The sequence below is a fragment of the Zophobas morio genome, unplaced genomic scaffold (assembly GCF_036711695.1).
Source record: "Zophobas morio isolate AGI-343-1 ecotype UQ-CSIRO unplaced genomic scaffold, CSIRO_AGI_Zmor_V1 ptg000006l, whole genome shotgun sequence".
Lineage (NCBI taxonomy): Eukaryota > Metazoa > Arthropoda > Insecta > Coleoptera > Tenebrionidae > Zophobas > Zophobas morio.
The window spans coordinates 8,204,074-8,229,776 of NW_026972111.1; the positions used below are offsets into that span (position 1 = coordinate 8,204,074).

The following is a 25,703-nucleotide window of genomic DNA, read 5'->3' on the forward strand; positions in this document are numbered from 1 at the left end:
GCACAATCTGACAACGTCTGTATTTGGCGGTATATCATATACCTAATATATATAACGGTATATTTGGCCCCTCCTGACCGCAACTGTCGAACTGAACAAGGAACACATTGGTGTTGCCAACATCATTATTTTAAAAATAAAATTCTTAGTCTACTAGATGACATTTTTCCACCATATGGCAATTTTTAATCATGATGAGTGATGATGAGTGATTGTCTGTTATCATCGATGTTCTTTCCATATTTAAATAAGTTTATGTAATTTTCCAGTTTTTCCCATAATACCAAATTGTTAACTCTATTAACGTAATTAAGTATAGATCAGGTTTGTAAAAGTAGCATGCTAAATATTTCGTGTTTTATGTATTGATGTAAAAATAGGTCCCCCCTTTCCGTCTGTCCGTCGTCTGACGTCTGTCTATTTGTCGTCTGTGTGAACTCCGAAACTACTGGATCGATTGTCGTCAAATTTTATATGAATTTTAGAAGTGTCGTATGGATGATAAAAGCCTAACCAAAATTTCTCTAATCATCCTTACGAACAATTTGGTAAGGTCCGCTCATTATTTTGCTTAATTAAGGTTCTCTAAATTTTATACAATAAACTATATTCTTGTATTTGCTGTTTCTTAATGTTGCATGATTTTTATCTCAATTACTTTACAAAAAAAAAATGTGTGCGATATTTTCCATGTAGTGAATGTAACTGATATTTTGCTCATGCGACAAATGCGTGATGTTTTAGTGGGTAAACTGTTTTTATTTATGGGGGTTATCATAAAATAAATAGAATTTTGCAAAATCAGTTTTTAATTAATCGAATTTAAAGGCGAGGGAAATTCTGTCTAGACCATTTTTTTTCTAAAAAGTACTGACAATCACTGATTCTGAATCAAAATTGAAAAATGTCCCGTTGACAAACCAATGTTATATGCAACTTTAGGTTTCGTAGTAAATGTCACAGTCACTAATAAGTGGCAAAATGAAAATTTGTGCGGGTGTTGGTCACTCGCGCGCGGCAGTCTGTATGCAAACAGGGGATTAAAATGGTTATTTGTACCTAGCTGATAAGAAGGAATCGGCACAGTTCTTTTATGCTTCTACATTACAGTTCCATGAGTTCCACTTAAGTCTGACAGCACAGGAAGAATCGGTAAAAATTTAAGAACAATAAAAATACCTAGGACCATTTGCAGATTTCTGTCCCTTTCCAGTTCGATCAAAATTTTACATCTACTACATTACAAGCTACTTTGAGAGTTAATGAGAAAACATATGAGTGATAATATCGAACTACAATACCAAACACTAAAAAAAAACGTTAATTTATTTTGGCGAAACTCGTGAAAAGTTTTTTGAATTGACGTTATCAATTTGGTATATTGTGCTATTAAAACTTTTATTTTGTAGGCAACCGCCCCAAGCCGAATACTACAACGTTTTAGCCCAATCGTACGACCTTCTACCCTACGTATCCCAACTCTACACCGGTCCGCAAAACGGAATTTGGGCCATCGCCAACCCCGGTCATCCCACTCAGTGCCCGACCGAGTCACCCCATCTAGAGAAACGCCTCGTCAAACTACTCAAATACAACATGTTCACTTAATGCAACTTTATTCTTTCAACATAAAATTACATTCTCTATTTACACAGTTTCATTACGTAGGCAGAGTACTCTTGGGGTTGACGCAACCACCTAACAAAGTGATTCTCTGCGAAGCTCCACACCCTACAGTGTTCTGGATAAAATCAGGGAAATTACTTTCGAGAATCCTCATCCTTTCGCGTTTGAGATCAGGTAAGGCTTGAGTGGAGAGGTAGCACTTCTTGGATTTGTAGACCAGTACTGGAAGACCGGGGGCGAGAGGAGTGGTAGCGTCCCATCGGTAGACTTCTGGTTTGCCTTCGTACCTGAAGAAGATGGCGGTACCGAGATCAGTACCCAGGATGATGATTTTCCCGTCTTTGGTACCACTGTCGATGATTCTTCCAGCGGTGCAACCAGCTCGGAGGTAGTCGGTTCGGATGGAGAAAACTTTGGGAGAGGAGAGGTAAGTGAAGACGATGAAGTTGTTGCCGCAGCCCTTCTGGATTAATGCGATATAGAGGACGTCGCGTTTGCCGTTTCCTACGACAGCTTTAGGAAGTACGACTCTGTAGCCCCTGTTTCCAGCGACGTCGAACACTAGAATTGATCTAGTAGCTGCATCGCTGACGTAAGCGTAAGGGCGTCCATCAGGGGCGTACTCCACGGCTATGTACTGGAGACGTGACGCTTGGGCCACCAGACCGGATAAGTCAAGGGTCTTGACGAGTTTTCCCGTTCTGAGACTCACAGCGATGACTTTAGGCGGACACCTCCTGATTGGTGTTTCCAAAGTGTTGACCACGCCCACGTCCAAAACCCAGAGGATCTCATTGGAATCTGCGACAATGTCGACGACTGATTGGAGGGCGTTGCAGTTACCTTCTTCCTGCGTTGACCAACAAGGGAACGGGGTTAAAGTAGCTTCGCAACCCTTATGTTTCAGAGAAAGTTTAGCTAGAGTAGCTGGAACTCCGGCTTTGTATCGTGGTAAGGCTATGATGACGTCGTCTTTGTAAATTTGGGCGCGGGTGGCTATGGCGTTCTTCTGGATGAAGCGACCTGATGTCTTGTAAATTGATTTGGTAGCTGGATTTGGCCACTCGAAGTTGCCTCCCGTCCATTCCACTGGACGCGAAATTTCACGGTCACAGGTGGCGCTGATTGCCACTATAGTCAAGGAAAAAATGAAGGCCTTTGGTATCATCTGTAAAATAAAAAAATAAATACACGAAGATTTATTTTGTGGTGTGTACTTTCGGTCAAGTTGGAGAAAAATGATGACGGCTTTGGGTCCAGGTTGTCTTTTATGCGATGTGTAGAGGTCGCTATAAACGTGATTCCTCAGAGGTGATTGACATGTCACGGTCAACTCTGAATCAACAATTTTCGCAACCAGGGTCATCACATTAAACAAATATTGTGGACATGACCATAAACCAAACATTTACACAATCAAATATAAATTGAAGCTCTGAAGACATCTTCATTCAGTTGTTCGGCCTCTTCTAAGTATACAGGTAGTACGATCAGTTCGTCCCAAACCGTTGACAATATCTTCAAATTTCAGACCATGTGGGCCCCTCTGACTTTCGTTTTCCTCGCCGCCTTCATCACGGGTACTTCCAGTGACTGCAACAGAAATCTCATTCCAGATTTGAGTTACAAACTCAGTGGTACCAACCTCGCCTTTCCGTGCGAAGCCACTAAAAACATCTACCTCCAGACTGGTCGCTACGTACCCAAGAATGTGATCGGTACCAAAATCCAGATCTTTAAAGACGACGCAATTGTAGCCCTGCCTCGATTCAAGCACGGAGTCCCTTTCACCTTAGCTAAATTTTCTCTAAAAGGTCGCGGATGTCACGCAACCCTTCAACCTTTCCCTTGCTGGGCTATTCAAGAAGAAGGCAACTGCGATGCTCTCCAGAACGTCGTTGACATCTTCCTAGACCCTCTGGACCTCCTCTGGGTCCTGGATTTGGGAATTACGAACACGCTGGAACAACCGGTCAGACGTTGCCCTCCGAAAATCATAGGTGTGAACGCCGCCAACGGCCAAGTTATCAAAAACGTGGACTTGTCACCTTTCATGGCCCCCGAAAGTCGCTTCCAGTCCATGATCGTTGACTACGACAAGGATGGTAACGCTTTCGTGTACGCCAGTGACGCTGGAGCTGGAGGAATACTGGTTTATGATGTTTTCGGCGGGAAAGGGTACCGGGTGGTACTACCACCTGCCGTGAGCGCCGGTGGTGCTAAAGACGTCTTGTACTTAGCGCTAGCGCGAAAATCATGCGGTAACGTTTTATATTTCACGTACTTGTCATCCCCCAGGCTGTTCAGTATCAAAGTTTGCTACCTACAGAACGGACAAGCTAATGGTGCTATTGTCGACGTTGGCGCTAAGCCTCCGGGTACTAAGATCGTTCTTTTGGGCACTGATAACGGTGCAGCTATTTTCTTTAGATACAAGGGAGAGTCGGATATTTACATATGGAACACCGATACGGCTTTCAGACCTGAGAACTTTTTGTTGGTACAGAAAGGTGGTGACTGTAGATTGGCTACACAGGTGGTACCGGGGTACAAGAAGCTCATGTGGGCTATTGAGAGTAACTTTCATGATTATATTTGCAATACTGTTGGGTGTTTGGGGGCGTCTATGGCTGTACATCCCCTTATCAAAACTTGCGATTGACGATAAATGGAAAGTACTGTGATTGTTGCAATATATTGTTGACTATTTGTTTGTGTTTTATTAAATTCCTTGATACGTTTAAGTTGTTTCGATACGGTAAAAAGTAATGAAAGAACAGAGGTACTAATATTAACTAAAAGAAAGTAAGTATCTGTTTAAGTACTGCCTAATTATGGATACAAGTGTTGGCTTTCTCTAAAGTAATGATGGATATGAAACTATGAATGGTTTCGTTGAAGAAATAATGCTCTGATAAAGTAACAAAAAGTGGCAAAGGAGTGCTAGTACTACGTAAAATTTTGGTTGTAGAGAAAATTTGATTAACATGATTACTTCACTGTGTTTGTTGATTACTTAGGCAAGTTACAATGTCCTGAAGTAATTTGTTAATTGCTGGAAGTAAACGTATTAAAATGCCTCAAATTTGTTGTATTGTAGATATTTATTTATTTATTTTCGTAATAGCAGTTAACAAACCATTTGTAACTGGAACCAATAAAAAATCCTTATAATTACTTAATTAATAAAGATATCATTTACAACATTCTTTCTAATTTTTATGGCTGACATATGATATCTCATTAAAACACTTACTTAATTGCTATCGAGTGTCATGTATGTATAATGTCATAATTTGAACAGGAAATTTAAAAAAAAATCTGAAAGTGTTTATTGACTGGTAAGGGAAAATAGGTGTAGGTACGGAGTTATTTACCAGTTTTAAAGGTAAATATCAGTAGATTTTTTATTAAAATGTTAATATTAATAAGTTTAGAATAATGTTTCTCAAAATATTTTGATACTAAATATTTCAAAAAACCGTGTAGGTGGCGTTTTTTTTTGAAACTAGAAACTAATTTTCATTGAATTGGAGGCAAAATTTATTCAAGTCCTAGGGAAAATTAAAATACCTATATGTTGTTTCATTTATAAATCGTTGTTGTCAACGACGGGACACTTATTTAAAGACTCACCAATACTACAACTTACTATGAAAATAGACGTTACCTTACTTGTTAGGTTCAGAAAACAAGTTTCATTATTTTTTGGTACTGTGTAAATAAGTGGCAAAGGTTAAAGTGTCAATTTCTAGGAATATTTATTTTGTCGTCGATATAATAAATCACCAGGAAACGACTTTTTTAAATCTTAATTTAATACTTGTGGCTGAATTTTCCTAATGCTAAAAGGGATATCTATTTAAATTTTATTTAACCTTAAGGTATCCCTTGGTACCGTATACTTCCTGACCTTAAGTTAACTATTACAGGAGACGAATGGCTACTTTCATGTTTTTCAGTGTTTCATTATACCTAGAGTACGAAAAAGTAGGTCTAAGCTTTCCGGCTTTCTGTCGTCTGTCTACCGTCTGTGTCGATTTTTATTAGACAGATCATCTCCGAAACTACTGGACCGATTATTGTCAAATTTTATATGTATATTAGGAACATCGTGTAGATCGTAAAACGCTAACCAAACTTTGACTAATCATCCACACCAGTAATTTGATGACGTCATCTCAAAATTTGTCTTAATACATCCCATATAAAATTTATCAAATAACATGTTCCTGTACCTCTGGTTTATGAATTTACTTTGGTTTTATTTGTTACTACTATAATTATTATTATGCAATATTTCTCGTAGTAAAGCTGGTCTTTAAATACATAATACCAACCATACGAAATATGTATAAGCCGGAGTTCGATCTCGATATATCTATTTTTCCCTTACTCTGTGACTTGTTTACCTGTATTTTAGAGGGTACAAATAACCATGAAAATTTTTCTGTATTCAATTATTTTTTGCATTCAAAAAATTGGGCAAGTTACCAAAGAAACAACCGTAAACTATGATCGTCGCCAGTTTTTTTCTAATTTAGTTTTATAATATGATTCATTTATTTAAATGTACAAAATATCAACAAGATTAAACATTCAGATACTATTTTCTATCTGTCAACCCTTTTTCTTCTCAACCCACTCTTCTTTTTTTAATCAAAACTAAGTTCCGTTACAGTTTCCATTTATTTTCACAAATGAACAAATAAATTGTAATCACACAAATAGTGGATAAGTGTAATTCATTACTTTTCCGCCGTAACTGAAATTAAATATGACAATTACTTTAAAAATTATATTTATTATGACAAAGTTATATTTTCGTTAAATTTATCTAATTAGAATTGAAATAATTTTGACACTTAAAAATACATTTTGACAGAAATAAGAAGGTCAAGAGCTGAGGTAAAGTAATAATTACTTTGCAAAATTTTAAAATGACGTCATCCAGTTTTTAAAAGGGATGAACAGATAAATTCCAACTAGCGATTAAATTAAAAAATGGATGGCTTATCACAGGAACGGAACCATAGCATTTTGCACATTTTAAGAGGAATTCCAAAATTTTGAAACCACATCAAATATTTAAGTTGCGGAGATTACTTACCTAATGAGGACATATGTATAACAAATAGACAAAATCAGAGACCTACTATTTTATATTCTAGGAGCTACGAAACGTCGAAAATACCTAAAATGCACGCACCGGATGTAAATTTTAATTATTCTTCAGTTGTTGAAAATGTCGTTGTGTGTTAATATTGATTTGTGTTTTAAATGCAGAATCCATAAACATGATTGACACAAACACTAGTTTATAATCATCTAGATCTTATTAAGCGTGATTGTTTTATAAATTAAACAACAGTTCCATAAATGGCTAAAGTAGTTCTAATTGTATCCTATTAACGTCTTATCAGCAAAAGGGTGTGGTTTAATAGCAACAATAAAAAAAGACGTACGAAAAACATAAAACAGGAAAATTAAAATTAACTAACGTTTTCCAATATATTATAATACAACATTTGGAATTCGTAATTTCAAAATGAAAAAGTGGTGTGTTTGTGAAAGGATGAATACAATTACTTACGTTCGATTATTGCATTGATTTTCCTAGATGTGACATAGGTGTGTTTCTCGATTACATAATTATTCGTGAAGAAAAGTGAGTGGTCTGAAAAATCGCTTCGTCACAGAAACATAAAGGAAAATTTTCGATTTTACTTCCCGAGCGTAAGCTAAGAAAGTATTGTAGTCGAGTCCATCGGGCGACTTGGTACTTTCATATTTTTTCGCCGATTCATGACCCCTCAACAAGTCACATTAACTAAATGTGAAATTACAACTTTGAAAATCAACTTTTTTTTATTTTTCGGAAAAGCTGGATTTGATGTACTATACTTTATGGGTGAGGGAAGTTACATCTAAATAATCTTCGGAGCAATTTTTTTTGAGCGATAGTAATGATAAAACATTAACTCACAATAAGTAAAGTGATATTTACGGATACGTGTTTGAAGACAATTACTTGTGGTAGATTCTACTCAACGTTAAAAACCGCAACTAATCCTTATTTCAGTTGATTTGACTCGCGAAGGTCACGTAATTGCTAAAATTTATTTATGATGGGCGTGAAGAAACAGAAAAAGTTTGGGTTTTTGCTTTCGTGTGTACCTTTAGTAGTTGACAAATACTCGTCAGAAAAATCTACACATATTTTTATTTATAGTTCTGTCTTTAAAATAAGTATAAAATTAGCCGAGCTCAGACAGATAGACGGAAACGCGAAAGCTGCTCTTTCGTATGTGTACATGTAGAGCATTGTTTTAAATACTATACTATTGTGGTGCTTAAAGCAACTTTTTAATATTTTTCTTAATTTAGTAATACTTACACGTAAAAAGTTAAAAAAGTTAAATTATTTAAAAAAATAATTGTATTGTCTTAAAAAAATTTCTATGTATAGTGAAATTAATATACAATTTCAGAGAAGACATACGGATCCAATTCCAAGGATGACTCGATTATAAGTTACGTTTACAACCCAATGATTATTCTCTTAACCGTCTAACAATAAATTAACATTTGCATAAATGTCTCATATTTACATTCCACGCAACCAACAAGCTCGCAAGCGCTAATTTATTGCACTTTTAGGTAATAAAATGCAGAACAGTACAACCCGCGAGTCCGGCACTAATGACCACAATTATGTCAAAGATCAAGACTTGGAGCAAATTTTCATAATTTACGCGTTTCGTAACCGCTGATCCCATCCGGAAGCTTTCCATTTCTTAAAATTACCACTGGATTCGGGAAATAATAAATATATCGTGTAGAAAGTGCACCAGCATACATTCAACATGCCCAACATGTCCCCGTAAACGGATAGCTCATTATAAAAGTTTCGAAACGCACAAGTGAAAAGTTACTCTAGTTATCATGCACCGAGCCCATTAAAGTCGCACAGTGATAAAATTACAAAAATCTAATCTTTTGAAAGTAAAGTCGTCTCGTGTATCACTAAACGGGAAACTTCGCGCTCGGTTGACCGAAAGAATTGTTGTCGGTCAAGAGTTTTAGACAGGCGACGTGAATGTAAAGGTCGGGAAGCATCACATGTCGGCCATCAAGAATTTTCCATAAGTGTCGTAAATTCTATACAATGGGCTATTAAAAAATTTGTTGTACTTTTTATTTGAATAAAATTTCCCCTGCATTTCCTGAATGAATGGTAACTGCCTCATTCATATTTGTTATCGTCATGGTTATAAGAATATTAGTGGAGGAGCATTATTGAAATACTTGTTGCTATGAGTTAATAATGAGCACTAATCTGCAATCTAAAGTAATCATTATTAATATCTATCTACCGAATTTTGTAAATTTCATGTTACACTTTTAAACAATTAAAATCTCGAGGAAGGACTACACCGAGTCCCATACGTCGGTAAATATTTAGTTAGTGAAATAAAAATGCATTAATCTTTTGAAAACCACATTTATGAAATATCTCAATCGTTAATATCTACCAACTCTACGTTATCTCACTTACCTGCCGGCCGTAGAAAAAGTATGGTATGCATAACTCGTTTTTTAAACACTAGCTCCGTTGGTATTTAAAAAACTCGTGACTTTATAACATTTGTTGGATAATACACTGTTTCCTACCAATAACAGCACGCTTTTGCGTTCTCGTTTAAGAATTCGTATTGCTTCTAGAAAAATCAAGAAACTTGCATGAAAAAAAAAAAATACACGAAGTTTTGCAACTGGAGAAGTCAGAAAAAAGTCAAAATTGTGACGTTAATATTTACTTACATATAGCAAAAATATGTAGTATTAAAAGTATGTAATGTATCAAGGAATTAAATACCTGTTGTTTGCTACCTGCCTTTTTATGAAGCGAAAGTTAAATTCACAGTTTCTAAATCATTTGGATCTACTTTTTAAAATTATAGTTTTCTCAGGGAAAACAAGATTCATACTATTAGCAGGGGCGGCTTGCCCTATAAGGCAGGTGAGGCAATGCCTCAGCAATGAATTTGTGCCGTGTTATTATTTATTTATACTGTTTCTGGCCAACAGAATGTTTTTGTTCTAATATTTTAAAAATAAACGTGTAGATGGATATTAGCTGTTTCGAAAAATTCAGAACAATCCAGAAGAATGCAGGGATCTGATACGATCTGGGAAAATTTGAAAGAATCTGAAACGATATGTAGGTGAAAAATTCTTCAAATTCTTTAAATTTTGTATACGACTCTTCTTTTCGAATTATTTGGATTTTTTCTGATTCTCCCTTTCGCATTTTTCGGATTCTTTCAAACTTTTTCAGATTCCCTTGAACTTTTCAGATTCTTCCAAAGATACTCATTAGAAATCCTCAAGATTCTTTAAAATTTTTTAGTTCTGTTCAGATTGTTTCAGATCCTTACAAATCCTTTCAGATTCCTGGAGACTCTTTTAGACATTTTTAGAAGAAGCTTGAAGAATCCGAACAATTTTGCAGAACTTTGAAGCAATGTGGAAAAATTTGAAACCAGGTATTAGTATTATTATTAAAATCCATAGAATCCTAGAGAGTCTGAGGAAATCTAACAGAATTTGGGAGATTCGTAAAGAAATTGAAGGAATTTGAAGCAATTTGAAAGAATTTGAGGGAACCTGTGAGAAACTGAGAGAATTTTGAAGAATTTCGAAAAATCAAATAGAATAAAAAAAACTGGAGGAATAGAACTGACAAATTTGAAAGAATTTTGAGGATTACTGATGGTCTTTGATAGAATCTTAAAAAAATTGATTGGAAACAAACCGGAAGCATCGAAAAGCATTCGGCATAATCAGAACGATTAAAAAAAATCGAAAAAATCTGAAAGAGAGAATCAGAAAAAAATGAAAGAATCTGAATGCATTTGAAAGAATCTGAAGGAATTTGAGGGAGTTTGAGAGATTCCGAAGTTATTTGAAGGAATCTAAGGAAACCTGTGAGAATCTCAAAGAATCTAGAAAAATCTGGAAGAATTTGGAAAAGTCTGCAGGAATCTGAAAGTATCTGCACGGTTTTAAAACGACCTGAATAGAATTGAAAAATTTTTAAAAATCGCGAAGATTCCTGACGGTGTCTTTGAAAGAATCTCAAAAAATTCGAAAGAATGTGAAACAATCCCAAACAATCCGAAAAGAAGAATCTTAAAAATAAATAATAGTTTAAAAAACTAAAAAAACACGCTTTTATTGCTAATCGAACTAAAAACTAGAAAATAATTTTTAATGACAGAGTTTAATATTACAGTAGTAGAAGATCGATCAAACAATCAATCATAATAAATCACCTCAAATTAAAATTATAATAAAATTTAAGTTATTAACAGAATAATTCAATTCAGAGTAAAAAGCGTGGGGTGCTTGATATTTTAAATATTACAATCATTCTATTGGCAACTATCTATGAGAGGATAGTTATGAACCGCAGTAAAATGCACCCCACGCTTTTTACTCTGAATTGAATTATTCTGTTAATAACTTAAATTTTATTATAATTTTAATTTGAGGTGATTTATTATGATTGATTGTTTGATCGATCTTCTACTACTGTAATATTAAACTCTGTCATTAAAAATTATTTTCTAGTTTTTAGTTCGATTAGCAATAAAAGCGTGTTTTTTTAGTTTTTTAAACTATTATTTATTTTTCATTTTTTAGTCTGCGACAAATTCATAAATTGGGGAATTAATTACTTATTTAGATTTTTCTAGAAAGAACCACTCAGTGGTTTCCGTATGATCGATCAACGGGAATTAGTTCGAAATCAATCGCCCTCACGGACCAACGGGACACAATTCATCATTGTGGTTAGTTTTACCCCCCAAATAGTTAATTTTCCTCCATGTTTGTATTTCTGAATCAAAATTTGTTATCTTTATTTAAGTTGGTGAGAATTCATGATTAGATATGTTTTAATTATAATTAATTCCTTCTTTACCGACTGTAAAACCAAAGCTATGCAGAAATTGTCCTTGAAACAGAAATAATCGGTATAGATCGGTATAATCGACACGGAGAGAGATAACCGTGGTATATACTGACACAGTTAAGATGCGATCAGCCATTTTTGCACACGTTTAGTTAATTAAAAGTCCGTTCTTGTTTTTTTCATTTAATATCCGTTATTTGTATTTTAATCAAGACTATAATTACAACGAAGAGTAAACCAGATACTACAGGCATGCGCAGATCGCGCGCTAGCTTTATCTCTTTTACTCCACTACACAGGATCCATAAAAGAATTTATAAATCCTGGCGGTCCTAATAAGGATAATGGGAAACTGTTATCAAATTATTGCATTGTCATCGATCCTTGAGACGTGTGCAAAGTTTCAAGATGATCAGACTTTTAGAAACCGATGAAAATTAAGCTCAAAGATTCCGTTACATACAACCCAAGCTAATAAAAGCGTGATAAAAAGGGAAGAATTTGGAAGATTCTGAGGGAATCCAAGAAAATCTGAGGGAATATGATACTAAGAATCGGAAAGAATTGGAATGCATTTGAAAGAATCTGAAGGAATTTGAGGGAATCTGAGAGATCACGAAGTTATTTGAAGGAATCTGAGGAAACCTGTGAGAATCTCGAAGAATCTAGAAAAAACTGGAAGAATTTGGAAAAGTCTGCAGGTATCTGAAAGTATCTGCACGATTTCAAAACGATCTGAATAAAATTCAAAAATTTGAAAAAATCGTGAGGAATCCTGACGGTGTCTTTGAAAGAATCTGAAAAAATCTGAAACAATGTGAAACAATCCGGAAAGAAGAATCTTAAAAAAAAGGAAAGAATCTGGAAAAATCTGAGGGAATCCAAGAAATTCTGAGGGAATATGATACTAAGAATCGGAAAAAATTGGAATGCATTTGAAAGAATCTGAAGGAATTTGAGGGAATTTGAGAGATTCCGAAATTATTTGAAGGAATCTGAGGAAACTTGTGAGAATCTCGAAGAATCTAGAAAAATCTTGAAGAATTTGGAAAAGTCTGTAGGGATCTGAAAGTATCTGCACGGTTTTGAAACGACATGAATAGAATTCAAAAATTTGAAAAAGTCGCGAGGATTCCTGACGGTGTCTTTGAAAGAATCTAAAAAAAATCGAAAGAATGTGAAACAATCCCAAACAATCCCAAAAGAAGAATCTTAAAAAAAAGGGAAGAATCTGGATGAATCTGAGGGAATCCAAGAAAATCTGAGGGAATATGATACTAGGAATCAGAAAGAATTGGAATGCATTTGAAAGAATCTGAAGGAATTTGAGAGATTCCGAAATTATTTGAAGGAATCTGAGGAAACCTGTGAGCATCTCGAAGAATCTAGAAAAATCTGGAAGGATTTGGAAAAGTCTGTAGGGATCTGAAAGTATCTGCACGGTTTTAAAACAACCTGAATAGAATTCAAAAATTTGAAAGAACCGTAAGGATTCCTGACGGTGTCTTTGAAAGAATCTGAAACAATTCGAAAGAATGTGAAACAATCGGAAACAATCCGAAAAGAAGAATCTTAAAAAAAGGAAAGAATCTGGAAGAATCTGAGGGAATCCAAGAAAATCTGAGGGAATATGATACTAAGAATCGGAAAGAATTGGAATGCATTTGAAAAATCTGAAGGAATTTGAGCGAATTTGAGAGATTTCAAAATTATTTGAAGGAATCTGAGGAAACTTGTGAGAATCTCGATGAATCTAGAAAAATCTTGAAGAATTTGGAAAAGTCTGTAGGGATCTGAAAGTGTCGGCACGGTTTTGAAACGACATGAATAGAATTCAAAAATTTGAAAAAGTCGCGAGGATTCCTGACGATGTCTTTGAAAGAATCTAAAAAAATTCGAAAGAATGTGAAACAATCCCAAACAATCCCAAAAGAAGCATCTTAAAAAAAAGAGAAGAATCTGGATGAATCTTAGGGAATCCAAGAAAATCAGAGGGAATATGATACAATGAATCGGAAAGAATTGGAATGCATTTGAAAGAATCTGAAAGAATTTGAGAGATTCTGAAATTATTTGAAGGAATCTGAGGAAACCTGTGAGAATCTGGAAGAATCTAGAAAAATCTGGAAGAATTTGGAAAAGTCTGTAGGGATCCGAAAGTATCTGCACGGTTTTAAAACAACCTGAATAGAATTCAAAAATTTGAAAGAACCGTAAGGATTCCTGACGGTGTCTTTGAAAGAATCTGAAACAATTCGAAAGAATGTGAAACAATCGGAAACAATCCGAAAAGAAGAATCTTAAAAAAAGGAAAGAATCTGGAAGAATCTGAGGGAATCCAAGAAAATCTGAGGGAATATGATACTAAGAATCGGAAAGAATTGGAATGCATTTGAAAAATCTGAAGGAATTTGAGCGAATTTGAGAGATTTCAAAATTATTTGAAGGAATCTGAGGAAACTTGTGAGAATCTCGATGAATCTAGAAAAATCTTGAAGAATTTGGAAAAGTCTGTAGGGATCTGAAAGTGTCGGCACGGTTTTGAAACGACATGAATAGAATTCAAAAATTTGAAAAAGTCGCGAGGATTCCTGACGATGTCTTTGAAAGAATCTAAAAAAATTCGAAAGAATGTGAAACAATCCCAAACAATCCCAAAAGAAGCATCTTAAAAAAAAGAGAAGAATCTGGATAAATCTTAGGGAATCCAAGAAAATCAGAGGGAATATGATACAATGAATCGGAAAGAATTGGAATGCATTTGAAAGAATCTGAAAGAATTTGAGAGATTCTGAAATTATTTGAAGGAATCTGAGGAAACCTGTGAGAATCTGGAAGAATCTAGAAAAATCTGGAAGAATTTGGAAAAGTCTGTAGGGATCCGAAAGTATCTGCACGGTTTTAAAACAACCTGAATAGAATTCAAAAATTTGAAAGATACGTAAGGATTCTTGACGGTGTCTTTGAAAGAATCTGAAACAATTCGAAAGAATGTGAAACAATCGGAAACAATCCGAAAAGAAGAATCTTAAAAAAAGGAAAGAATCTGAAAAAATCTGAGGGAATCCAAGAAAATCTGAGGGAATATGAAACTAAGAATCGGAAAGAATTGGAATGCATTTGAAAAATCTGAAGGAATTTGAGCTAATTTGAGAGATTTCGAAATTATTTGAAGGAATCTGAGGAAACTTGTGAGAATCTCGAAGAATCTAGAAAAATCTTGAAGAATTTGGAAAAGTCTGTAGTGATCTGAAAGTATCGGCACGGTTTTGAAACGACATGAATAGAATTCAAAAATTTGAAAAAGTCGCGAGGATTCCTGACGGTGTCTTTGAAAGAATCTAAAAAAATTCGAAAGAATGTGAAACAATCCCAAACAATCCCAAAAGAAGAATCTTAAAAAAAAGGGAAGAATCTGGATGAATCTGAGGGAATCCAAGAAAATCTGAGGGAATATGATACTAGGAATCGGAAAGAATTGGAATGAATTTGAAAGAATCTGAAAGAATTTGAGGGAATTTGAGAGATTCCGAAATTATTTGAAGGAATCTGAGGAAACCTGTGAGAATCTCGAAGAATCTAGAAAAATGTGGAAGAATTTGGTATAGTCTGCAGGGATCTGAAAGTATCTGCACGGTTTTAAAACGACCCGAATAGAATTCAAAAATTTGAAAAAATTGCGAGGATTCCTGACGGTGTCTTGGAAGAATCTGAAAAAATCCGAAAGAATGTGAAACAATCCGGAAAGAAGAATCTTAAAAAAAAGGAAACAATCTGTAAGAATCTGAAGGAATCCAAGAAAATCTCAGGGAATATCATACTAAGAATCGGAAAGAATTGGAATGCATTTGAAAGAATCTGAAGGAATTTGAGGCAATTTGAGAGATTCCGAAGTTATTTGAAGGAATCTGAGGAAACCTGTGAGAATCTCGAAGAATCTAGAAAAATCTGGAAGAATTTGGAAAAGTCTGCAGGGATCTGAAAGTATCTGCGCGGTTTTAAAACGACCTGAATAGAATTCAAAAATTTGAAAAAATCGTGAGGATTCCTGACGGTGTTTATGAAAGAATCTGAAAAAATTGGAAAGAATGTGAAACAATTCGAAACGATCCGAAAAGAAGAATCTTATAGAAAAGAAAAGAACCTGGAAGAATCTGAGGGAATCCAAGAAAATCTGAGGGAATATAATACTAAGAATCGGAAAGAATTGGAAAAAATCAGACGGGATCGGAAGGAATCTCAAAAAATCTGGAAGAATCTGGAACAGTCTGCAGGGATCTGAAAGGATCCAAAGTGATCTTGAAAAATTCTAAGGAAATCTGAAGGAACGTTCAGGGATATTGAGAGAACATATATTTTTCCAATCTGAAGGAATTAAACCTGAAGTAAATGAGCGACGGAAGAGAATACTCGGAGGCTTAGCCAGAAAATCTGCACATATTTTCAGTAAATTTACATATAACAGTAATCCGGACCCGGACATTTTCGGTCCTTTAACTTATTTAGTTTCCGCAGAATAATGTTTTCCGAGAAGTCTATTAAAGCAAGAAAATCAGAACAGGCCGTAAAGGTAAAAACCTTGGAAAAATGATCAGCTAACATATTGGCAACAGCCTGAAGTTATCAAGAAGATGACCATTCTCGTCCCATATCCCAGATATTTTAAATGGGCCCGTTAATCATCCATTGCAAGGTCCTGATCATCTTGTGAAGATTGGCCATTTTTTTCCAGCTATTTTATTTTATTACAACTAGGTGTAATTTTTGATTTCATTTTTCTTCCCTAAGATAGCGCATACATATACAGCGTCGTCATAAAATACTGTAATAAACTCACCTATGCAAAACAACTGAAAATTTTCTCGTGTCACCAATCACCAAAATGATTTGAACTCTTTTGAAATGTCACGAACGTCAAAACAAATCTGTCAAATGTATCAAAATTTGAAATGACAGGTTTGCGGTTTAACTTCATTTTAAATAGACACGAAAATACGCCAGACAATTCCATGATCTAGTTATAAAATGCAAAGTTGTTAATTAAAGACTAAAAAATATTTTCCATTATTCATGTTGATTTCGTTTTGACCACTTTTTGCGAGCAAAGGAAACGTAAATAAAAAAAAATGTGAATTACGACATAACATACGTTAAAATATTGTAATAATTTATAAATATTCTATATTAATGCTTTAAGTGTACAGAATTTGCATTTTAATAATTATTATGCACTGATAACAATGTGTTTTTCAGCAAATACCATGAACGAATAAAAGTCATTAGACATGCGTGTGAAAATAATTAATGAAATCGTTGAAATTGAATAAAGGTGACATAGAAGTATCGCACGTAATCAAGTTTTCTAGAAATTTGGTCTTCTGTTTTATATACTGTCCCCGTCGAAATAATTTCTGGTAAATTTGCGTCATAGAATAGCAGATGCTATGGTTGTCGTCCTTGATTATACGTCTTAATGACCACTAATTCTTTGGCATTTAAGAAGACACCTCATTAATGATGCTACTTTCGTTTGTTGATATAAACTTCTTCAGTCGAAAAGTACTTTATTTATGTAATTAAATGCAACTGTGGAATTTACGCGAATCAATAAAACTGGAAAATTAACGTGATATCAACGACGATTTGGTTACATTGAATCATACAGGGACTTAAAAAGCAGTATTTAAGCACTTGAAACATTTTATGTAAAAAGATAAAACCCATGGTTATACATGTAGTCAAAATAAAAAACACACATAAGCATTTATCTAGCGAACTAATAGGTACATACAGTGATGCAAAATACAATGAAAAGCAGAAGTGAAAGAAAAAAAATGTATGTGTTATATTCAAAGCAAATAACAATAAAAAATTGGTATATCGAAAAACTCACTACAAATATATGCATACCCTGTCTGCTTAACTCCACTACTCTGTATTTTCTGAATGAACAAATTTTGATAAGTTGATAATTAAAACAGCACCTAATTAAAAGGACAGACCGACCTTTATTAACGCAGGCAAAATTTTATTAATTGAGAGAATTTTATTTTACCGCGGAAATTGCTAAAATATGCAAAAATTACAAAAAATGATAAAATGTGCAAAATATGCGTGCTATATGCATGCTAGATAGTGTATAATCCGAATTACATTGTCGCATTAACGCAGAAATGTTAAATTACATCATCCATTTTCTAATCAATGAACTTTTTTTTCAAAATAAACTAATTCATAGAAAAAGTTGTATATGTCACACCTAGACTAAGGCATTATTCTCGTACTCATGTAATCATTACGCAGCTCGATTAGCGCTTTATTTTTGCATCTAAGTATGTTATCATAAAACAAATATCGCAAAATCTAATTTTATAATTTTTCAAAGAAGCGGGATTTGTAAGACTTATACATCAGGCGCGAGGGAAGTTCTGTCCAAATAAACTTCAACCAATTTTTTTCTCCTGGTGACAATTCTGTACTTGGAGGCCAGTCTTTAATCACATAATGTGCAAATCGATCATAGCTATCTCAGTGACATAAAAACGTGGATATTTAGTATATTCATCTCGCAAGCCAACTAAGTAAGTAAAAGTTTTATCACTTTCAGATCTCCACATAAGGTGCCATATTGAATGTAGGTGAGCAATTTCTCCATATTTGCGTACGCCTCTTTTATATGTATCGCATGGGCAATTGGAGTAATAGTAAAATATTGTCATTGTGCAAAAGCACAACTTCCAAACTTAATTTGGAAAAATCTATGGAAAGTTTCCAGCCATTATACTTATTTTACCTTTTTTCTTTCTTTCTTAATTTGCGCAGTCAACAAGAACTTACATGTTTGAAATGATACATTTTTGTGGAGAAATATGGCTTTTGACATATTAAGCTCCACCTCTCGATCTGACAACGAATGAAAAATTCGTCACAACTGAGATAGGCCTGCGGGGTGGGGCTTAATCATTGGGTTCTGTGGAGTTTTAAAATTCAAATGTCAACCTTGACGATAATTAGCAAACTGACATTACTGCTCCGTTACCAACATCGGACGAATTAGGTTTTCTCGACGTTTTATGACATCTCCAGTACGAAAAAATTGATCTCCCGTTTCAGTCTGTTGGTCTGTGTGTCTGTCTCTGTGCTAATTTTTATTAGACATATAATCTAAGAAACTACTGGACCGGTCACTGTCAAATTTTGTGTGTTCATTACGAATATCATGTAGATGATAAAACCATAACCAAAATTTTGATAATCATCTGTACCACCAATTGATTGACGTCGTGTTTAAAATTTGCAAATGATTTTTTTTACATATAGATTTTTGAAAAAAATAAAATATATAACAACATTGTGCCGTTAAACTTTGCAACTGCCTTTACTTTAGCATTACATTATTTTATTGTATTTTTTTGTTTAATTTTTTTATTTTAACTTATAAGGACTATCAACAAAAATTCGCAAAATCAAATCTTATATAGAATTGTTGGTTGTAGAATGTTTAATATATTTTTTTTATAATTTCTTTTTTTAGAATATTTTTTTAATCTTATAATTTTGTGAAAAAGCTGGATTTCTTCAAGAGCGAGGAAAGTTCTGTCGAAATGGCCTTCGACCAATTTTTTACATAATGCACATAGTTTTCTTTAAACAACACTACTACTTAAGAACATGTTTCAGAAGGTAATTTCTTGCAGAAAAATGAATATTTTGCAAATAAGCTCCGCCCCCCGGCTCACGACGAATAAGAAATAATCATCACAATTGAGATAGGGCGGGTGTGCGGGGCTTACATTTTGCCTTTTTTTTTTCGTAATATGTGCAGTCATTTGTTCACAACAAGAAACTTAAAACATGTTTAAAATTCATCATGACTGAGATAGGGGCGGGTGGGTGGGGCTTAATCATTCCTTCCTTTTTTCTGGTATATGTATATAGTTATCTTTCAAAAGCACGAGGCGAGGAAATAATTCTCGTATGTCGAGTTTTAAAATTCAAATGTCAATCTTGATGACAATTAGCAAACTGACAACCTAAGAAAGATAAAATTACTGTTCCGTTAACAACATAATTTTTTACTTCCTGAGGAAATATAGTTGATACATACATTCCGACGAATCGTTGCTTTCAGGTTTTCTCGACGAATCGTTGCTTTCAGGTTTTCTCGACGTTTTATGACCCCTAAAGTACGAAAAAATTGGTCTCCCGTTTCCATCTGTTCGTCTTTCTGCGTCGTCTGCATCAATTTTTATTGGACGATAATCTCCGAAACTACCGAACCGATTGTTGTCAAATTTTGTGTCTAAATCAGGAGTATCGTTTAGATGATTAAACGCTAACCAAAATTCGGCTAATCATCAACACCACCAATAAGATGACGTCAACTCTAAAATTCACAACACTATTTTTTAAAATTGTATAAAATAAGATTCTTTTGAACTTGTGGTGTATGAGCCCATGTTGAGTTTTCACCCAAGAAATCCAGATTTTTGGGAAAAAACTAAACCATATAACATTTTGCAATTTAATTTTGAAACTGCAAACCAAATGCTCTCAAACCTTTTAAGGTTATCGTAATCAATTAATCATGGTAAAAAATTGTTGACGTAATCTCAAAATTTTTGCCGAATAAATCCTCTCTGAAATATTCAAAATATTATGGTCTTATCCTTATGATTTATCAATGCACTCATAAAATAGGAAGTGGGTGGGCAGGGCTAGTACTTGGTAAGCTAAGACTGATTTTGACACTATTAAACTTGTAACAAAGGTTTAGCAATTTAAACCGTTGTCATTGCAATTTGCAATTTAACACTTTTAAATTTCACAAGATTTAAAAGATTAATATAGGCAAAAGCAGTTTTATCTTAACAAATACTAGGCCCGCCTACCTGCCTTCTATTTGCCCAAGGGAAATGTCATTTATCAAAATCAGTTTTATCTTATAAGTACTAGCCCTGCCCACCTACCCCTATTTTTTCAGAGATATGTCATTTGCCAAAATAAGACTTATCCTAGCAAGTACTAGCAAGTACTACCCTCAGAGAAAATAAAGGGCGGGTGGGTGGGGCTAGTACTTGGTAAGATAACACTGATTTTGGCAAATGACATATCCTCTGGGAAAAGAGAGGGCGGGTGGGCGGGGCTAGTTCTTGGTAAGATAAGACTGATTTTGGCAAATGACATATCCTCTAAAAAAATAGGGGTGGGTGGGCGGGGATAGTACTTGTTAAGATAAAACTGATTTTGACAAATGACATACATATCCTCTGGGAAAAAAGGGGCCGGGTGGGCGTTCCTAGTATTTAAGATAAAATTGATTTTGGCCCTATTAATCTTGTAAAACTTATGAAATTTAAAGGTGTTAAATAGCAAACTTTCATAGTAACGAGTTAAATTGCTAAATCTTATTTACAGGTTTAATAGAGTCAAAATCAGTATTATCTAAGCAAGTTCTAGCCCCGCCCACCCACCCTTATTTTCTGAGGATATGTCATTTGCCAAAATAAGACTTATCTTAGCAAGTACTAGTAAGTACTACCTTCTGAGAAAATAAAGGGCGGATGGCAGGGGTAGTACTTGCTAACATAAGTCTTATTTTGGCAAATGACATATCCTTTGAAAAAATAGGGGTGGTTGGGCGGGGCTAGTACTTGTTAAGATAAAACTGATTTTGACAAATGACATACATATCCTCTGGGAAAATAGGGGCCGGGTGGGCGTTCCTAGTATTTGTTAAGATAAAATTGATTTTGGCCCTATTAATCTTGTAAAACTTATGAAATTTAAAGGTGTTAAATAGCAAATTTTCATAGTAACGAGTTAAATTGCTAAATCTTATTTACAGGTTTAATAGAGTCAAAATCAGTATTATCTAAGTAAGTTCTAGCCCCGCCCACCCACCCTTATTTTCTGAGGATATGTCATTTGCCAAAATAAGACTTATCTTAGCAAGTACTAGTAAGTACTACCTTCTGAGAAAATAAAGGGCGGGTGGCAGGGGTGGTACTTGCTAACATAAGTCTTATTTTGGCAAATGACATATCCTCTGAAAAAATAGGGGGCGGGTGGGCGGGGCTAGTATTTGGTAAGATAAGACTGATTTTGGCAAATGGCATCCTCTGGAAAAATAGGGGTGGGTGGGCGGGGCTAGTACTTAGTAAGTTAAACTGATTTTGACAAATGACATACATATCCTCTGGGAAAATAGGGGGCGGGTAGGCGGGCCTAGTAATTGTTAAGATAAAACTGATTTTGCCTCTATTAATCATCTAAAAACTTGTGAAATTTAAAGGTGTTAAATTGCAAATTTCAATAGCAACGGGTTAAATTGCTAAATCTTTGTTACAAGTTTAATAGGGTCAAAATCAGTCTTATATTACCCAGTGCTAGCCCCGCCAACCCACCCCCTATTTTCTCAGAGTTTATGTCATTTTCCAAAATAAGTCTTATCTTAGCAAGTAATAGAATTCTTGTACAGAGTGAATAAAAAAAATTAATGAATGAGGCAATTTATTTTATTGATTAATGCAAGAACGACTTACTTCATTTTTCCGAAAAAATCACAAATGCGATAGGGTGGGTGGGCGGGGCTTATATTTTGCCGTTTTGTTTTCTTAATATGTGCAGTCATCTTTTCAGAACAAGAAACTTAAAATGAGAATTATTTATACAGGTGACTCAAAAAATGAACGAATTAAATCAAAAACGTCTCATTCCATTTTGCGAAAAAAATGAGAATACAGCACTGTTATTATTATTATTACGCTGCATTTATTCAAATTTTTTGATAGCCCTTATGAGGGTTATAAAAAAAATAAATTAAAAATAAAATTCGCAAAATCAAATCTTATAATTTTTCGAAAAAACTGGATTTTTTGTATTGTACTTCAGAAACGAGAGAAGTTCTGTCCACCAATTTTTTACGTAATACATATTGTTTTCTTTGAACAAGACTATTGCTGAAGAACACGTGCCACGTAGTAATTTCTTGTAGAAAGAGGGGGATGTTTTTAAATAAGCTCCGCCCCCCCTCTGCTCACGATGAATAAGAAAAAAATTTCACCATTGAGATAGGGTGGGTGGGCGGGGCTTATATTTTGCCGTTTTTTTCCTTAATATGTGTAGTCATGTTTTCACAACAAGAAACGAAAAATGAGAATTATTTATACAGGTGACTCAAAAAAATTTACGAATTAAATAAAAAACGACTCATTCCATTTTGCCGAGAAAGTGAGAATACAGCACTGTTATTTTTAGTGTTACGCTGCATTTATTCAATTTTTTTTGATAACTCTTGTAAAGGTTATAAAAAAAATAAACATAAAATTCGTAAAATCAAATCTTATCATTTTTCGAAAAAACTGGATTTTTTTGTATTGTACTTCAGGAGCGAGAGAAGTTCTGTCGATCAATTTTTTACGTAATACATATTGTTTTCTTTGAACAAGACTATTGCTGAAAAACATGTGCCACGTAGTAATTTCTTGTAGAAAGAGGGGGATGTTTTTAAATAAGCTCCGCCCCCCTCTGCTCACGATGAATAAGAAAAAAATTTCACAATTGAGATAGGGTGGGTGGGCGGCATGATACAATAAATACTAGGTATGATATTGCGCACGTACGGAGTGGGGGAGTGACGTCACTCGGTGAGTAAACACAGGCATTTCGCGTGTATTCTGCGACTTTTTTCTGTATTCCACGTATTTTTTAAGAAGGTTTAATGGCTATACGTTATGTTTTAATAATTTTATAAAGTCACAACGATGCGTTGTGGCGTTTTTGGGTGTAATAGCGATAAACTATCAAGACATTTTCAAAAAGACATACAATTTTATTCATTTCCAAGGGACAAGTATGGGTTATTTATTGTTGTCGGTCGGACTCTTTTATAGTAAAAAATGCAAGAGTGTGTTCACAACATTTTAGTGAAGACGATTTCGAACGAAATTTGCAACACGAACTTCTGAATTATCTTCCTAAAAAAGGAAAAAAAACTAAAGTCTGGAAATCAGCCAAGTTAGTTAAAGAAATTTGTTCTAGGGATAAAATCACAGAAATTAAGAAAGTTATTTTACTTGAATATTGCTATAAATCAAACAAATTCAATTACAAAAAATGTTTTCAAAGAACATCTTATAGGACTCTTTCTTAGCAAATATTTAATATTTTCATTTATTTTATAGCACTGAAACCAATAACGCAAGTGCTGCTTTGGATGATAAAACAGAATCTACAAGTAAATCTGTTGGGTATATTAAACATTATTTATTGTATTTACTCAAGGAAAGTGCTTTTTTTTGAAGAATAACTTTTATGTTTGCAGATTTTTTTTTGCATGATGCATATTTCTTTCTCAAGGGAAACGATTATTTGAAGACGTAGTATATCCAATATTTAATTATGTTTTTTTACATAGTACAAATACAGATCAAGATATACAGAGAGAAGATCTAGAAGCAAAAATTGCTTATTTTAAAAACAAAACGACGAACTTGTTTTCATAGCTTGACGAAAATCAAGCTATGAAAACAATTTTCACTCCAAGAAAAATTGTTAATTAACATGTAGATTACAGTTCAATAGTACAATGTATTTATTTTTAGTGGTTACTTTTTCTTGTACTCAGTTTTTGAAAGTTTAGAACAAAATTTCTAAAGTAGATTTCTGTTTAAGATAATTATGTTTAAGATAATTATGTTCACGTTAAATGTGCACAATTACCATAACAACGAGTCTGTTCATGATAATCAATAATAAAAACCTAAAAAATCAAAAAATGGATAATTCTGAAGATCTTGGCATTTGCAGATAACCTGTGCGCTACTAACCAGAAAAATAGCACTTTTTTTATAATTATCTCCAAATTAAAGCCGCACTTTTTTATTGAGTACACGAAAAATAATATTAAACGCGAAATTTTAATTTGTTACACACAATAGAAATACGTATCAAACTCCGTTAAATTCGTTTTTACAATTTAATTCAGGTAATTGACGTAAATTTAGTTTTCAGGTTGTTTAATGCAGCATTATAATTATTATATTATAATATAGAGGTTGTACAACACATTTTTTTAAATACATAACGAATTATAACAATAAAATTAAAAAATATTAGCGATTCTTCGTGCTTTTATGCTGAAATTCCACTAGTTCTACTCACCGAGTGACGTCACTGCGCGAACTGGTTTAATTTTGAGCCGCACGAGTATCATACCTAAAGAATTATTATATCATGGGTGGGCGGGGCTTATATTTTGCCGTTTTTTTCCATAATATGTGCAGTCATGTTTTCACAACAAGAAATGAAAAATGCGAATTATTTATAAGGTGACTCAAAAAAAATTACGAATTAAATAAAAAACGACTCATTCCATTTTGCCGAAAAAGTGAGAATACAGCACTGTTATTATTAGTGTTACGCTGCATTTACTCAATTTTTTTTTGATAACTCTTATAAAGGTTATAAAAAAATAAACATAAAATTCGTAAAATCAAATCTTATAATTTTTCGAAAAAACTGGATTTTTTTATATTGTACTTCAGAAACGAGAGAAGTTCTGTCCCCCAATTTTTTTAACATGGAGAATTGGTTTCTATTTTCTAATATCTCCCCAGATCACTTTAAAGCGATGCATTTGTGGAGGCAAAACGGGAGCTATCGGCCAGTTTTTTTTTCAAATCGTTGAGTCACGATCATTTTCTGTGAAAAGGGTTTAAAAATCGTATTTTGAAATTAACACACGGTCCGATTTGTCAGTTCGACGATCGTGTTCTTAAATTAGCTATGAAAAATCGAAATGTCAAAGGGACTTGTCCACGATGCTGTTGATGGAGGTGTTGAGAAAGGCGAGCTGCTCGAAGGGCTTCATCTCGGGTTTCTTGGATACACCTAGGTGTAGTCGGAGATGTCGTGCGATTGCGACTTCGTGGAGGGATTCATGTGCATCTAGCACCAATAAATGGACCAACTTGTGCATTTATTCCATTTAATTGGTCCTACAATAATCATCTGTGAGATCTGAGTGAGAATCGACGAATACCAATTCCCGACGCTCCTGAGTTTTAGTAAATACAGAAACCGCACATTCAAGTTA

At 34.1% G+C, this 25,703-nt stretch overlaps 2 protein-coding genes across 2 annotated transcripts; one reads left to right on the top strand and one right to left on the bottom strand.

Annotated features, from left to right (window-relative positions):
* Nucleotides 1-1,660: 1,660 nt before the first annotated feature.
* Nucleotides 1,661-2,868, bottom strand: LOC135123800 (protein yellow). Its single transcript, XM_064048677.1, has one exon. The coding sequence runs from the start codon at nucleotides 2,792-2,794 to the stop codon at nucleotides 1,661-1,663; it is 1,134 nt and encodes a 377-aa protein (XP_063904747.1). The 5' UTR covers nucleotides 2,795-2,868.
* A 117-nt stretch (nucleotides 2,869-2,985) lies between these two features.
* LOC135123056 (major royal jelly protein 1) lies at nucleotides 2,986-4,288 on the top strand. Its single transcript, XM_064047549.1, has 2 exons — nucleotides 2,986-3,107; nucleotides 3,158-4,288. Exon 2 carries the CDS (start codon nucleotides 3,161-3,163, stop codon nucleotides 4,286-4,288), a length of 1,128 nt encoding a protein of 375 aa, XP_063903619.1. The 5' UTR covers nucleotides 2,986-3,107; nucleotides 3,158-3,160.
* Nucleotides 4,289-25,703: the final 21,415 nt, after the last annotated feature.